The 16121-nt window shown below is 37.8% G+C and overlaps 1 protein-coding gene across 1 annotated transcript in view; it reads right to left on the minus strand.

Annotated features, from left to right (window-relative positions):
• The window catches only part of VPS35L (VPS35 endosomal protein sorting factor like), a 43488-nt gene that overhangs the window by 13902 nt on the left and 13465 nt on the right, over positions 1–16121 (minus strand). Inside the window, exons 16-26 of the mRNA XM_036392723.2 lie at positions 14245–14356; positions 13921–14037; positions 13526–13579; positions 13041–13121; positions 12129–12191; positions 10978–11063; positions 9237–9317; positions 6874–6937; positions 4799–4897; positions 3931–4008; positions 2688–2802 (exon numbers count right to left, since the gene is read on the minus strand). Of these exons, the coding sequence (XP_036248616.1) occupies positions 2688–2802; positions 3931–4008; positions 4799–4897; positions 6874–6937; positions 9237–9317; positions 10978–11063; positions 12129–12191; positions 13041–13121; positions 13526–13579; positions 13921–14037; positions 14245–14356 (950 nt within the window). The remainder of the gene's footprint in view (positions 1–2687; positions 2803–3930; positions 4009–4798; positions 4898–6873; positions 6938–9236; positions 9318–10977; positions 11064–12128; positions 12192–13040; positions 13122–13525; positions 13580–13920; positions 14038–14244; positions 14357–16121) is intronic.

The following is a 16121-nucleotide window of genomic DNA, read 5'->3' on the forward strand; positions in this document are numbered from 1 at the left end:
GACACAAGGACTGATGGTTACCACTGCTGCCCCTTGAAACTGGGAATGAGGCAAAACCCCAAACTTATCCAGCTATGAGCAGATTAGCTGTAGCTCTCCAATTGCTGATAGTTTATCAAAGCAATCCTCAGGTTCATAAATCCATTTTTTGTTATGACCTGCACGTCCTTCTTTTTCAAGACAGATATATTGGCAATTTAGAGAAATCTTCCTATTGCCAACAGAAGTTGTGGAACTCAAATTTGTTATGTGTTTAAGTGAAAAGTCAACTCACAAGCATCTGGACCTTCCACAGAAACTTAAAATTGAGAAAAATCCAAGACTTTACCTTGCTACAAACACCAGCTGGAATCTTCAAGGAGGAAATGCATGCACAAAGCTCATGCATGCACCACTGCTGACTGAGCTATCAGATCAGGTACATTACCTTTCAGCTTTATTTCTCTTCACAATTTTAAACCAATTAAACTAATTCAAATCAACGTGAAAGAAAGGTTACAGACAAGGCACAGTTTCCCTTCCTGGCCTCATGCTATCATTAATGGCACACTCTTAAATCTTCACTTCATGCTGCATTGGTTTTAGTAGATCAGAGTCTAATTGACACCAGTTAACTGACTGGAGTGAAATCTGCTGTTATGAATTAATCAGTACTTCTTACTTCTCACTCATTCAGTTGAGATACAGATTAAACTGAGTGAAAAGTGACTTTCAAGGACACATTATGTGACTTCAGTGCATCAACATATGGAAAGATAGTTCACAAAAAATGTCCCAAGACAGTTTCTGTTTAACACATGCTAAATTACTCATGCAAGTGGCATGTCTGTGTGTACAAATTATACCCAAAATAGCTTTGCAATGGGAGCAGAAAAGTGAATAACTATAAAAACTTGGTAAATGAAGTGAGTTACTGAACATCAGTTTTCTCTTGCTTCATTTTAACAAAAGCAGAGATGGACCAAATACTCCTCTCTCTACCTCGTGGGTCTAAAATTCAGGAGAGTGTGGTTAATGAACATGTATTTTAGAGACTGAGTTCATAATACTTTGCATATATCTGCTCTCTTAAAAGATTTCAGAATGGGGATCCAGTAAATTGTTTAGTGAGTGCACTGTATTCGTGTGTCAGACAACAGCTGTGCACATTTGTAAACACTCACACTGAAAAATCTGGACAATTGCTGGGGCCCAGGAGTCTCACTCAGAGAAGAACTGGATCACAAAAATAGTTGAAAAGCAGTTTATAAGTTGAAAGATATTAAATCACAGAGTGGGTCCCAACATGGTCAGGGAATAATTCTCAAAGACCAAATATTACAGAAAAACTGGATTTGCTTCCAATAAGAGAAGCTCTGCAACACAGCAACAATAATGAAAATTGACATACAGGATAAGGTAAGCTGGTCAATTAAATAAAACACCACAGAGAGAAAAGGTGAGCCCATTTTATGTAAACTCTGAAAGCAACTGCACAATGCTAATGGCACAACAACAGACTTTGCAGATCTTTTATTTGCACAACAAACTTGGACACACCAGTCAGCTTTACTCTAAATCCCTCTGCTTTGCTGTATGGGCAACATCAGATTCAAAACAAAGAAATGCAACAGTCACCATGCACTAAAAGTCTTAATCAGCATCCTAAGTCAGCTTGTTTGTGCAGCTGGAACTTGCTGGTAAATGCAGAGCTGGGAAAACAAGCTCTCATGAAGAAGCACAGAGCTAACCCAAAGAATGAACAGCCACAACAAAAGATGTTGCAAAGTAATCCAATTTATTACTCTCACAGCTCCACTGGAAACATGTAAAGGAAAAGCTTTTACTATTGGAGAGCAGACATTTAAAGTCAAATGCAAAATAAAGTAGAATGACATCACTTCAAAAAGGAAAAGAAAACTACTGCAAGCAGTTAAAAGTACGTGAAGACTTTTGGAATAGATAACTGACTTCGATTTGTAACATGAATGAGATCATATTAAATGGTGATACAGATTTAATGTTCATTCTGATGCCAGAATAGCTCCCTTTTTTTTCCCCAAATCACTTTTTGTCAGAATCTACTATTACTTAACACTGAACTAAGAGGATGGCTGAAAATGTGCTCAGGTGCATTTCAATCAATAATTCAGATCCAAAAAAAGAAAATATATTTTTCAGTCTTCATGTGATCTGATATTACACCATTGTTTCACTCTGATATAGTGGCACATTTTCCTGGCTAAGCATTTGTCAAGCAGGTGCTCTGATAGCAAGTTTCTGCTGTCACTGACCTAACCTGGAATTCTTTCCCAGCTCATTGGTGAATTTTGTCAGTCTGTGAACTACTACACAGATGTTTTTATTTCTTTTTTCAGTTATAATAAAGCACATTATTTGTGATTAGAGTGCTTGCATAATTATGCAGGAGAAAAGCTTTCCATGCTTTCCATAATTCCTAAGTAATTTAGGACAACCTACCTCATGGCCAGGACTATGACAGCTACAGTCAGCTGTCCTGGCTGCTGAGATCACACTGAAGAGCTGCTTTAATGTGACAAGGTTTTCCTTTAACAGTGTTTGAAACAGAGCTGGATTTTAATTGCATCATAAATATACATATGACTGAGGATATCAACCAAGTTATTTTTCAGTTAGAAATGTTTCTGAAATAAGAGAACCTTTAAGTAGCCAAATTGATGCCTTACCTTGTGAAAGGCACTGATTTGCCAGAGCAACCTGTCCAGAGTGCAGATAGAGATTGAGACGTGTGAAGATACTGCTCAGAGATGGAATTGTGATGAAGCAGAAGGCAACACAAGCCTAAAGTAAGGTTAAAAATTTGAATAAAATTCCTATCTCAGAGTTATAACAATCTTTACTCATTTAATACACAATTAGGAATCAAAATCTGTACATCAGTTTTGGGCAAGATTTTCAATACAAAGCAAATTATGTGAAGCTCAAAATCAGCAATTTTAGATTTCTAATGAGTATTTCAATAATTATATTTTTTTAAATTGTTGCTAGTACTAGATAAGCTCAAAACTGACTCTATGACTGTAGCTGAAAGAGCTCCTCTCTCCTTGCAGCTCAAGACCAAAAGCTAACTAGAAAAGGAGGTAAATGTCCTCAGGGGGAAGCCAAAGTGGTCAGAGCAGGTGCCAGAGTGTCCAGGGAGGAAGCAGAGGAGCCCAGGTGCTGCAGCTGCAGCCCTGTGGGCACAGCCCAAAGCCTGGATAGAGCAGGAGCCCCAGGCAGAGAGAAGCTGCCCAGTGCCAGCCTCTGCCTCTGCCCAGGACAGCACACAGCTGCCAGGACCTGGAGCACACACAAACAGCTTCCCACCTGCAGATGGACACATCCTGGTTGCCATTTCCAGGTTAGAAGAAGGGAACACAAGCAACCTGGGTATTCTGTGATGGCTGTGCACAGTTCAAGGCACATTTGACCATCTCTATATAGACTCAGAGGCACTAAAGCTGAAAGGAGCACCTTATTTGAAATTCAAATCCTGATTTCAGCATATCAGCACTGATATTATGAGACAGAAGTTTGAATATATTTTATATATTCATCTCCCATTCTCTCTGTGACCGAGTTACATAGAAATTTGGTATTATATTTCAAAAATAATTTGAAAAGCTGAGATTTCCAGAATTCACCCAAACACCTCTCTGGTGAACCTTCCTTTGGAGAGGGAGTCAATCTTCCTGCTCTTTTTCAACACAAAGCTGCTATTAGATGGTTTGGGTCTTTTTTTTTTTCCTTAAACAGCAACATTTGGCTGTTGGAAAGGAAAGAAAGACTGCTCTTAACAAGAGAAAATGGGACTACAAACAGTGTCAAGAAATACTAACATAGTGGTTTTGCAAACATGATAAACTCAGGTGGCAGCAGACAGTATTATGTGCAAAGAAAGCAGGCTCAGAGTTTATTAGTCAGACCTACCCTGACAAATGCAGCAGTCTTTCTGGAATGATTTCCTTTCATCACCCTTCTGGTTTCCATTGCTAGTTGATTCACAGACTACACACACAAAACAAAAGCAAACCATTAAGAAAAATGCACAGCCTCAGTGGCAAATACCAACCTGCATGTTTTACTGCATGCATTTAGAGAACAGCCAGTGTCCAAATGAACCCCGATACAGTGTGTCCCCACTGTACTATTTTCTTTTTCTTGGGAGAATTTTAGTGACTTCCTTAAAGCAAATATGACTCAATTTGTGAAAGTAGACTTGTTTTATTCAACCCTTTAGCTTATCACTTCCTTCCCAGCTATAGTGCTGTCACCTCCTTGCTGGCATAACAATCACAATTTCTAGCTAACACAGATGAAAACAACATAAACCAAAATAACAGAAGGATTTAAGGGAAGATACAATGTTTCAAAGGAATCAGAGGCAGTTAATGCACACCTGTGACTCAGTACAGAGAAGAGATTAACCTTCCCAGGCACAGCAGGACACTGCCTGGATCTGCAGCCAGACACAGTCTAATCTTTCCTAGATGGAGGATTACAGAAGAGACAACCCAAATTCTGAATGCACAAAAGTGCCATTTATTTTATTATACATGAAATCTCTTGCAAGGTAACTCATTTTCTTTGTTGCAATGATACCATGCATGCCTGTTAAGCAAGAACTTCAGAGTATTATGGGGGATAAAACCAGAGATGAGATCAAAGTTCACTTTATAAACACCTGATTAAAATACTTCAGACTTCTTTTGCAATAGACCAATAATCTGAGCAGGGAATGGGAGAAATGCAAATATATCCCTATTTATTAAGGAAATGTAGATAAACTGTGGCTTACATGAATCAGCTGGACCAGAACAGGCTCCAGATTGCAAAACATTGACCTGGCTTCAACATAGAAACTCAGCTGTTGTTCAAAGTCACGGCCAAATGAAACCTGCAAGAGAAAAAAGGCCCCAGACTTTACCACCACAGCCCTTAAATATCTGTAAAACTGCATGCAGATAAACCACAGATATCCAAAAGTCAAAATCCCCATATACTGCTAAGGAAAAAACCCAGCAGTAACAACAAACAGCAGTCAGAGCATCTCTGTTCTTTTAACTGTGTGCAATACTTGAGCTGCAGGGAAACATGAAAGCTTTACTGTTTTGGGGATTTGTTTGGTTTTTTTTGTCTACACTCCACATGACAGTCTACTTTACAGATGGAGTATTTTTCAAGAAAACAAAATTTAAATCCTGTTTGTGAAGTGTTTTCAAACCTAGCAGAAGTCTTGATTCTTTATGGGAGAAACAAAGGCTTGGTTTTGATCATGCTTAGAAAGCAAGACAAAAAAGCCCAGAATAATAGAAATAGATCTGTGAATCTGTATTCAGATTTCTCTAACTTCTAGTTGATAAAGGGCCTTCAATAGAAAACAGCATTTTTCCTAATTAGATAAACCAGTAAGAAAAACAGGTTTTCCTCAGGTTTGGTTAATTAATACATGCTTATATAATATGGCAAAAGCCTGTAACCTTGCATTCTGGCAGGAAAGAAGTCAAAAAACAACCTTTGTGTGAGAACAACCCTCTTCCAACCCTGTACATTTAAAAACACCCAAGTGCTGTCAGCTGGAGCGTCTCAGCTGTCAATTAAAAGCAGAGCATGAGGAACAGTCTCCAGGCAGTCTACATTTATGTATTCTATTGCAATTTTTTTTTCTAATAGAAGTCAAGGTTGCATTATTTATTATTTCTCAAGTCACATGCAAAAGAATTTTTTACAAAATTAGAATAAAATTTACATTTAATCCATACAGTGAAAGATCAAAGCAACTGCACCAGAAAACAAAGGATTGCTTCTCACATTACAGACAACTGTCTTTGCTTTTCCTCTATTTGTACAATTGCTGATTCTTGAGTCCTAGTCACAAGAAAAAGTACCCAAAGGAATAAATTTTTCTACCAAAAAGACTGTCTGTAGGGATGACTGTAACAACTGCTTTTCCCTCCACATCTTAATGTGTGCTGGTTTAAATTCATAAATAGTCATTTTGCTGCTATGGGATTTTTTTTCCCCCCCAAACCAGGACTATCAAGACACATCAAATTTTCTTCAATGCAAGAATCCTCCTAAAGGAAATTATACTGCATGTAAAGCTTAATAAAGCAAGACTATATTAGAACATTAATTAGCAAATTATTATAGCTGAAGAAAAAGCAACCATCTAGAGTAAATCCATAGAACTGCAACAAAGAACAAAGAGGACAAGTAGGCACAGAGTCTGACAGCTCTGTGTGAAAGAAATACCAGGCATTGACAGTATGTGGTTAGAGAACACAGAAAGCTTGAGAAAGTCTCCCTAAAACACCTTCACATCTCAAAACCAACAGAGATCAACAGAAGATTTATTGGAATAGGAGTGAGGGATGGGTTCAAGACTAATTTCAACACAGAACACTTGGGGTTCTCCTGGGACTACTGATTTAATGATACAAATTGTCTTATTTATAAATTAAGATAAACAAGATAGAATAACAAAAAGTTACAATTATTTTGTATTTTTGAAAGCTGGTATTGGTTCCATTTAGAGCCAAGTAGTGGAACTTCCTTTACATAAACCAGTGACCTCTCTGATGCTTCAGCTGCTGTTTAACTTTTAAATATGTGCTCTGTTTTACAGGAGATTTACAAAACTAGCAGAGAATACAATTAAATAAACAACATGTGTACTTTAAACTTTCATCTTGCACCAGTCAGCTTCAGCACTGGGTGACATTTCTTTGAACACAGACACACTTATTTCACTGAAATGCACTGCCTGTGGTTTTCAGTGCTCTCAGCCACACAGCACCTGCTCCTCACGGGCACCTCACCAAAATTCCAGCTCTAAGGTGCACCCAACACTTGCACACAATTGTCACTCACCATTTTTATGAATCCATTTATCAGAGCTGCTAACATTCTTTTCTCATCCTCAAGTGTTAGTGCACTAGAAAAAAATAAAACTTGGTAAATTTTAGAATATTGTTTATCCTATTTATCTATAAAGGTTCAAATGATATATAATATTTTATAATTTTTTCTGTATAAAACTAATTTTTATATTAATATCACCAAGTCAGCCATGAACCAAACTAAATTGCAAATTTTTTAAAAAGTAAAAATTGCTGAGTGTCTTCAGACTCTCTAAAAAACTCCAACTTTGGCATGAGGAGAAGGAAGCTACACTAATGTTTTTTTATTGTAGCAAACAAATGGCTTCAGTCTTGTGCTGCAACATAAGAACTTGAGTAAGAATTAAGTCTAAAAACTTTAAGAAATTAGTAAGTCTATTCTCAGGAGAAAGTTATCCTATTTAAGGAATAAAGCTTTTGAAATACACCTTTAAATATTATACACTGTATAACACAATAAACACACTTCTTTATTCTTTTGTTTGGGGTTTGTTTTAAGGTTTTCTGTTTTCATTAACCTTGCCTCAGAATTTAAAAAATAATTAACTTCACCTTGCTACAGTGCTGATTTTCTTTATGTTTTAGTAAGAGCTGAACTAAACTGATATGTAAAAAAGGAGTTTCTTTTCAAAACTATCACAGATACCTATTCTACACTGAGTCCAAAATCTGATTTGAAACAAATTTACATCACATAAAAATCCAGTCAGTCAAACCTGTTTCACTGACAATGGATGAACAAAAAGTTAAATTACAATTAACTAATACAATTTAATCTCTTGACTATTATATGCTTGGCTCCAGCTTTGACCTTTAGTGTATCAGTTACCAATTTCCAGCTTAGACACCAGATGGGAAGAGAACAATAGTTTTACTGTACCAATTCAGTAAGGGAGGAAAGGAAACCTCAGCATGATTAGCTCATTAGTGCATTGCCAATCAAAAGAGTCAACTGATGGGCTCTGAAAGGCTCAGGAGGCTTGTAATGAGATCTCCAGGTCAGTAATAGGTTTCCAGTTCAATTGTGCATCAGACCCCTACCAGTCAAAGGCTGTTATCCCCCAACAGCTGCTACAGGGGTCAGCCAGCCCCACACAATGGGCTGGGAGTTTCCTCAACCAGCATGCAAAAACAGATGCAGGAGTTACTTAAAAATAACTGGAATTTAGGATGATTTACCAAGAGTTGTACAACCATTTTAGCTCAGGAACTGCTGGTTTAAGGGATTTTAAATGTCCTAGTAAACTATCAAATTGTTTTGGCAAAGTGTCAGAGGAAGCACCAATATGGATTGCTATAAACTGCTTTATTTTTTTTAATAAGCTGGTTTAGGTACAATATATTGTTCTATTTAAAGGCTGAAGTGGCTTTTAGTGCAATATACAGCCAAATAAGGTACTTTAACCCAAAATAAAGCACTCTAGCTGGTATAAATTTGAATTATGTGCTAAATCTGACCTCTTTATTGACAATAAATCTTGCATTCATGGCCTATGGAGATGAGAAAGTTTTAAGTTCCTTTGCAGCATCTGCCATACAAAGAGGCTCTGGGCTCAGAGTGGCAAAAGAGACTCTGCCCTTGCAATTCAACCCAAACCAGAAGGAAGAAAAGGTTTGTCCTCTTGAGAGCTAGAATTTGCAGCATTGCGATGCTGGCCCTGTTTTTAATCAGACACAGATTTTGGTGTGTTTTTTGCAAATTACCTACAAACCACAATGCTTTCCAAACTGCACAACAGTGAGGGTGCAACAGGGCACAGGGGACCCCAAACAACCTCAGCTCTCAAAGCCAAGGGCAAAATAGAAGAGGAGGAATTAGGGGAAAGATATAGGTGGTTCAACAGCTTCTGAGTTCTAGCTCCCCCTATTGAAGTTCCTAGAGATCTTCCAGGTATCCTTTTCAAGATTTCACACCCTTTGTAATGGCTGAAAACACTGACCCACAAAAAGGTGTAATTGAGTATGGCAATCTGTGCTTTAGTAGCTACACATTCACTTGAATCTCAGAAATAGCTTATTATTCACTAGAACTCAAACATTACATTGGTTTCACCCTCAAAGTGTTTTGAAGATTGGATTGTAAAGTGTCTCTGCTTCACTGGAAAACTACAAAACCACTGCTACTTCCTTTTTAAAATTCTGCTTCAGTATTCAAAATACAGCAGTAATTAAAGAGCAAATGGTACGTGCTGCCACTTCACTGCACAGCTCTTCCCTCAGCACTAATTGGATTCATGTCTTAATCCACCTTGAAACAAACAGCCCCAGAAACATGAAACCACATCAGGCAGCCTCACTGTGCACAAATGAGAGCTGAGGAGAAGTTCATCTTACTTCACAGAATCGTGCATTGTCTTGCAGACATGCAGCAGGGCATTGAGGATAACGGGGTCCTTCGTCGGCTCCTGCTGGTGCCTGCAAAGGGGTGCAGAAAAAGTGATCAACAATCCTGCTCTGTCAGAATGGAAAACAATGACTAGAATGACACTTATTTTACTGCATCATTTCAATCACCAGCACTGTATGACACTGCACAAGTTTAAATTCATTTGTGAGCTGTAAGAGCTGAAATGAGGGATGTGGGACTGCAGGGGCTCTCCAAAATGCAGTTTATTCCATCCAAGAGGTTACAGCAGTCCAGGGTGGTGGGTGACAGAGCTGTGCCCACAGCTGTCAGCTCCAGCTGCAGGCAGGCCTGGAGACCCCTTGGTTTTGGTTACAATGCATTATAGACTTTTCTTTGCTGAGCACCCTAATACAGTAGAACCAATGTATACCTTAACTATTATCTACAGCCCATCATAACTACTGTAATTACCATGTTCATGTCACTGTTCTCCAATCACTAAAAGTTAGTACATTACAGTTTAAGCTAGAAGTTGTTATTCAGTTTTCTTGCAGTGCAAAATTCTGAGACCTTTTTTCTACTTGCAACATTTGCTGCCTTGTTTGCCTGTGCTATCTTCCTGCTTGGTAAAAACAGCTTCTTGTTTGAGGTGGGTTTATCCTTTGTTCTAAATCATAAAAACCCCTTCTAACTAACATATCCTTTGCCTCCTTAGCCAGTGAGACTGGCTCAGCAATTATTTTCTTCTATATCAAAACTTGCTTCCATCTCTATTCCTTCATCAGACTCCACATTCAAAAATCTTTCTGCCAAGCATGCATATCTGTGAGATTTTCTTGTCAAGCTTTCATCCTTCCCAACAGTGAACCAATGAACATCAATGATCACATGGTTAATATGGGTAGAATTGCAATAAATGCCAGCCAAGAAATATTATCTTAATGTACACATTTGCATTGCCAAGCCACAGATTCTGACTCCTTAAGGGACACAGTAAGGTGGACATGTGATACACTGAGGCAATCTAAGAACATTAAAATAAAATAATCCTGGATTTACCAAGATGTATTTTAATTTCTCAGCTACTCAGGGACAGGCAGGAAGGATCAGGTCAGGTTTAGGTACAGAGGCACATGTGCAGAGCAGCTCCACTAAGATGATTAAGGGGCCACAGCATCTCTCATTTCTTGGCAGTAAAGCCAAGAGAGCTGGCCCCAGGTGCCCTAGGGGAGAGAAGGCTTGGGGGGCTCAGCAGTGAATATAAATACCTGAAGGGAAGGTGGAAATGAGAAAAATGTTTCAAGAAACCTGTTAATTATTTGAAAAGAAAAGGACTGCTTGACTTTCAGAACAGTTGAATGTATTTTCATTTTCTAAGTTCATTTTCAGCTGTAGCAATACTCTATTCTGTGCTGCCACACCAACTGGAATGTGAAATAAATGTCATAAACCAACTAAGGCAACACAGAAAAAAATAAGCTCAGAGAACAACTATTCTGTTAACCCACAGCAAGTCAGCATCAATATAATTACTTCAACTTTCTTTGTGAACAGTCAAACAGTCCCTCAATAGATGAACAAAGCTGACACATTTTCTTTTTTCTTTCCCATAGCCTGGAACACCTTCACAAACTAAATAGCCAAAATACTGACTCCTCTTCCCTAGCATCTTTCACTAAGTTTCCCAGAGCCTCCAGAGTGCATTTCACTTCAACAGTCTCCACTTACTTAATAAAAGATTCCATAATGCACTTGCAAACCTCCACTCTCACACTTTCCTTCTGGAACATATCCAGAAATGGCAAGAATTTCTCCTGAAAGTACAAATACATAAACAAGTAAAATTAGGTGTGTTCAAACAACACACTAAAACAATAAATATTTTGGGTAAGTCTTATAAGCACAGCTATTTAAGTAAAACTATTTTCATCTGTTTTTAAAACAGTAATTAATCTGAAAGGATGAAAAAGTGGAACTAATGGAAAAGGACTGCTGGCTGAAAGATGTATCAATTTATTGATTGCAGAGATGCAGAAGGGAACACAAAATACAGAACTGTTTGAATCAAATGTTGCACTTTATTTTTAAAAGCAATCATATGCTTCAAACAGCTTAGGGTCATCACAAATTCAGGTATCTATGGGGAAAAAAAGCTAAGATATTATATACAATTAAAATAGTCTACACATCATCAACAATTTCACATCTATCCAGAGCAAGTTAAGAAGGTCTAAGACATACAAATTTCCTTAAAAAAAATGGTCTAACATACTAAAATACTTCATTTCTGTATCATCTCAAGAATATAGTGAGGGTAAGTTTTTCAGAATTATCCAAGTAATTTGTGAACAAAACTTGACCCCAAATCCACAGCATCAATCTTGAGTTTCACTCTTCAAATGGTTTCTGTACTGTGACACACACTTGCTGTCTTTATTTCTATTTTTCTACCTCATACAGAGTCTCTGACCTCCCTGAGTTCCACTTTGTTCCAATGCCAAGTGCAAGTGCTAGGAGAGGGTGTGATAAGTATGTGTCATAACACAGAAACAGCTACCAGCAATTACATTAACACACACACACAAATAAATGGTATTTCATCTTCCATTCATTGTCACTTATGCCACAGTAACAAACAAACTTAAAGAATTTAACAGCCTAATGAAAAAAGTATAAAAAACTGGAATTGGAGTAATAAGTACTTAAGTGATAAGCAGCAGAAAGCTCAGAAAATATTTCTGCACTTAGCTACTTGACAAAAAGTCCTTGCATTCTGTGAATTTGTAAACAATCTAAATATTCCAGTCAAGGTAAATTCTCTTGCAGAAAAACTGCCAAACAGTTCTTCTTAAAAATTTATTAAACAGAATATCACTTACCACTGAAAAAAGCAGAGCAAAGTCATAGATATAGGTAATAACTTTCTGAATAATTGACTGCAGCTAAAGGGGAGAAAAAGGAAAATTTTAAAATAGGGGAGAATTACTGTAATATGAGTTAAATTAATACTATCCACACCAGAGACTGTTCTTCTTTAGTTATTCATAGAAGACTCTTCTGAAAGATGCTTCAAGTATTCATCAGCATCATTTCTTTCCCCAAAGTGGGACAAACTGTAGCTCTGCTGTCCTCCCCACTTTTCCTATATACCCTTCAGAAGCCATATTGAACAGAGGCTGACCAGCCTGCCCAGGCTTTATTTGCCCTTCACTTCCATAGTTAGGCACATTTTTTTAGAGTCTCCATGTCCTCCAGCTCTCTGCACTAAAAATCTCAGCCAAATAAACAAAGAAAAAAATCTCAAACCAGTTTGTTAAACCTTCTTTTGTAGGCACTTTTTCTACCCTCCAAGTAACCACAAAAACCTTCTCAACTAATCCATATCTCATTTGGCTTTCAGTCTCAAGAACTGGACACAGTAATTCACTGAAGCCTTAACAATGCCAAGTAGAGATAGATTATTTTATGGTTTATTTCTGTTTGAAGAGCCTATCATGATTGCTAATTTCCTCCAGCAAACACCACTGTGGATGTAGGAGTTAACTCTTGCTACTTCTAAATAGATAAATCATTCAAGTTTAGCATTTCTCAGAATTAAAAGATTGATATGCATAGAAAAAAAGGAGGAATAAATCACAGCATTACAGTGTTCCAAGAGGCTTCCCAAACTATTAGCCTGTGTTTAAAAATAATTATTTTGTTAAAAGAGTTATCAGTAATGTTTAAGAATTGATTCCACCTAAGAAAATGCATATCAGATTTTTACAGTTTTGGCAAAATAAACTCTTTACCTGTGGGTAAGCATCTTCAAATGCTCTATCAGGAGTCATGTGTTTGATAACATCAGCCAGAACTGTATTGACCTCTCGCTTCTGTGCAGCAAAAAACAAGGTTACATATTGAAACTGGCACATAAATCAAGTCACTAAACACCAGCTGAGCAGGTTAATTTATTTCCATTTGCCAAAGTATCAGCTTTTTACAGAGCTCTAGTTAAGCCAGGAACTTTAACCATAGCTCCAGTAAATCCTTACTTAAACTGATCCATCTGCCATTAAAACAAAAGGATAAGAAATGTTCAGTGCTGTGGGGTAGTAAAGCTTCAAAGCTGCATCTTTTGTCCCCATTCATCTTTCATGAAAGGAAACATATTTTTTCATTCCTACACATTTATACTGAATAGTCAAAGCCTTTCCATCTTTAATACCAGACTGCTAACACAGCCACTTAGTCTGTATCAGAGAAATTCAAAGGAAACAAAGTAATTTTCACCTACCGTAAAATGTCTGCAGGTATACTCCACCCACACTTCAGCACAGTTGATATAATCCTAGAAACACATGTGTCTCATGACTACCAGTATTTGCAGGAGACTGTGAGAAATACACTTGCAAAAATTACACTTAAAAGAATTAACTTCTGAGGTATGATTCAGGCAGACCTAAAGATCTAGAACCCAAAAGCTGCAATTGTGTAATAATGTTATGTAAAATTAAGTTATGCTTCAGCAGAGCTAAGAAAAGCAGGGATGATCCAAAGATATTACAGCCATCACTTATTTTTTTGCAACTGTGTGTATTTAGAAAAGGTAAACAATGCCATGCCTGAACAACTGGCTGCAACTTTGCTCTCAACACAGTCAGTAGTGAAACAGAAAGGACAGTAACTCACCTGTGGGTTCTTCAGCTTTGTTATAACCTTCCAGGCTTCATTTAGTATTTGAAGGCGATCATTTTCAGGAGGATCAGCCAATGCCAAGTTTAACCCCAGGGAGCGAAAGAGGAGATGCTGAAAGTTAATGAGTAATTTTTAATTAAAAGCAGACAATGCACATCCATCCAAACTGGTCTGGCAGGTACAGTGTGCAGAAAGATTCTCAGATCAAACCACTTGAATAATTTTATTCAAGTGACACACAAGTTATGGAGGCAACTAAGAGCATAAAAACCTCTGTCAAGGGAAAGGAATTGGTAGAAATTAGACAGAAAATGTTACCTTTGGGAATCCAGACTCATCACACTCTTTAATCATGGCAATGAAGTCCATTGATCTCGCAGCAATAAACTCTGCTCTGAACGCCGACATCACTGAATTCAACAGCAAAGCACTGCCATGAACAACACAGATCAATACAGCTCAGCAGCAGCTCCAAGTCAGTAGTGCCTGCATGCACATCAATCTGAACTGCCTAGACTAACTACTGTCCAGCATCTATCATAAATTTTAAAAAAAGAAAGAGAATAAGAAAAAAAAAGAACCTCACACAAATTGAGCTTGCTTTGATGAGGATTAATGATGCATAAGCAAAACAAGAAAACATTAAGCCATCAGGTAAGGAAAGGCAACCCAGCCTGTAAAATACTTCTTCCATACAGGTGTTTTTGAAGCTATCATTTTAGCAGGAATTTACTAAAAATATCAAGGAAACCAGGAGTAGATGACATTTAGAAACTTACTCTCTGTTTAACTACAGTTCAGAAGTATACTCAGGGAGGGCAAATCCCTATTGACATTTTAATTAATTAATTAATTAATTATGCATTATAAAAGCCACATTTCAAGCAGCTGCACAGATAGGATTAAAATAAATCCAAAGTCATGGTCATGTGATAACTGGCAATAACACATTTAGACATTTCTGATTAACCATTCAGACAGGTATTTGAGTTACTATCAAGCCAAAGCCCCAATGGAAGAATGAACTCACTGCATCACTGTAACATCCTCAGCCATGAGTTAGCTCAAGAAGCTGCCTCATAAAACACTGTGCCCTTCACTAGTGTGAAACAGACAGTTTGAATGCAGGGCAGTTTACCTTGAGGGAAATTCTGTGAAGTGCCTAAAATAACCCAGCAGCTTCTGTGTTTCTGCCTGAGCCTTAGTGGTCCCATCCCAATTTGACTGGAATGTGCATTTTATCATTAGACAAGCACTAATTCCAGGTCATTAGTTCTGTGCTTGGCAATACAGAGAGAAGGCTGTTCCTTTTCACTCAGATGGCTGCAAAGCAGCTCATGGAACATACTGAGATTATTTCAAGATTTATATTCTGATGCCTCTTGCTTTGTAGTACCTTGACTGTCATGAGAAGACACAAATACACAGAACTCCCCTTTGAAAGAAGACTACTGTGTTAAACTGGATTACTCAACTTCCCAGTAAAAAAGACATGTCCCAAAAACATTTCTTTCCAAAAAAAACCCTCATTATAATCAACATTTTGTCCTTCCTTCAAAGAGCAAACAGGAACAAAGAGGAGGAGCCCATCTTTACAGTGAAAAATGCTGAAAGTTGATTTGCAAAGTTCCACAGAACAAATCAATACCTATCCAAAACAATTTGTCCATCAGAGAATGTGAATTATTTTTGTCTAGTCTATCCCCTCTGATACAATACCACTTCCACAGCCCATTTTTTAAATCATGCTTTCCCTGCACTCCCATGCTCAGTCACAGAATGCTGGCATTCCTCAGCTAAGTGATTAACATCATTTAGTTCCTCAGCTGCTGCAGAACTGGACTGTGCAAAGCACATAAGGAAAAAAATAGGAGAAAACTCACAGAACTCAGCCAAGCTAGCCAATGAAATGCACAGAGAGGAGCCCATCAGCAGGCCAGACTGCATTCACAAAACCCAGTCAGTACATCCAACTTTCAGACCAGACCATCTTCCTGAGCACAACTACCCTGCACAAAGACTTCTAGCAGATAATTGAGATACCAATTTTTAATGTTGAAAAAAGCAAATCTCTAAGTATTGCCACCTTCCAAAGGTTGCCAGCAGCTTTACAACTTCCCTTGCTGAATGCATGAATGGCCTGACTGTAGACAATGGAAGACAGGAGAAAGAAGGGGAGGAAAACCCAGAAAAGT

The sequence above is a fragment of the Molothrus ater genome, chromosome 16 (assembly GCF_012460135.2).
Source record: "Molothrus ater isolate BHLD 08-10-18 breed brown headed cowbird chromosome 16, BPBGC_Mater_1.1, whole genome shotgun sequence".
NCBI lineage: Eukaryota > Metazoa > Chordata > Aves > Passeriformes > Icteridae > Molothrus > Molothrus ater.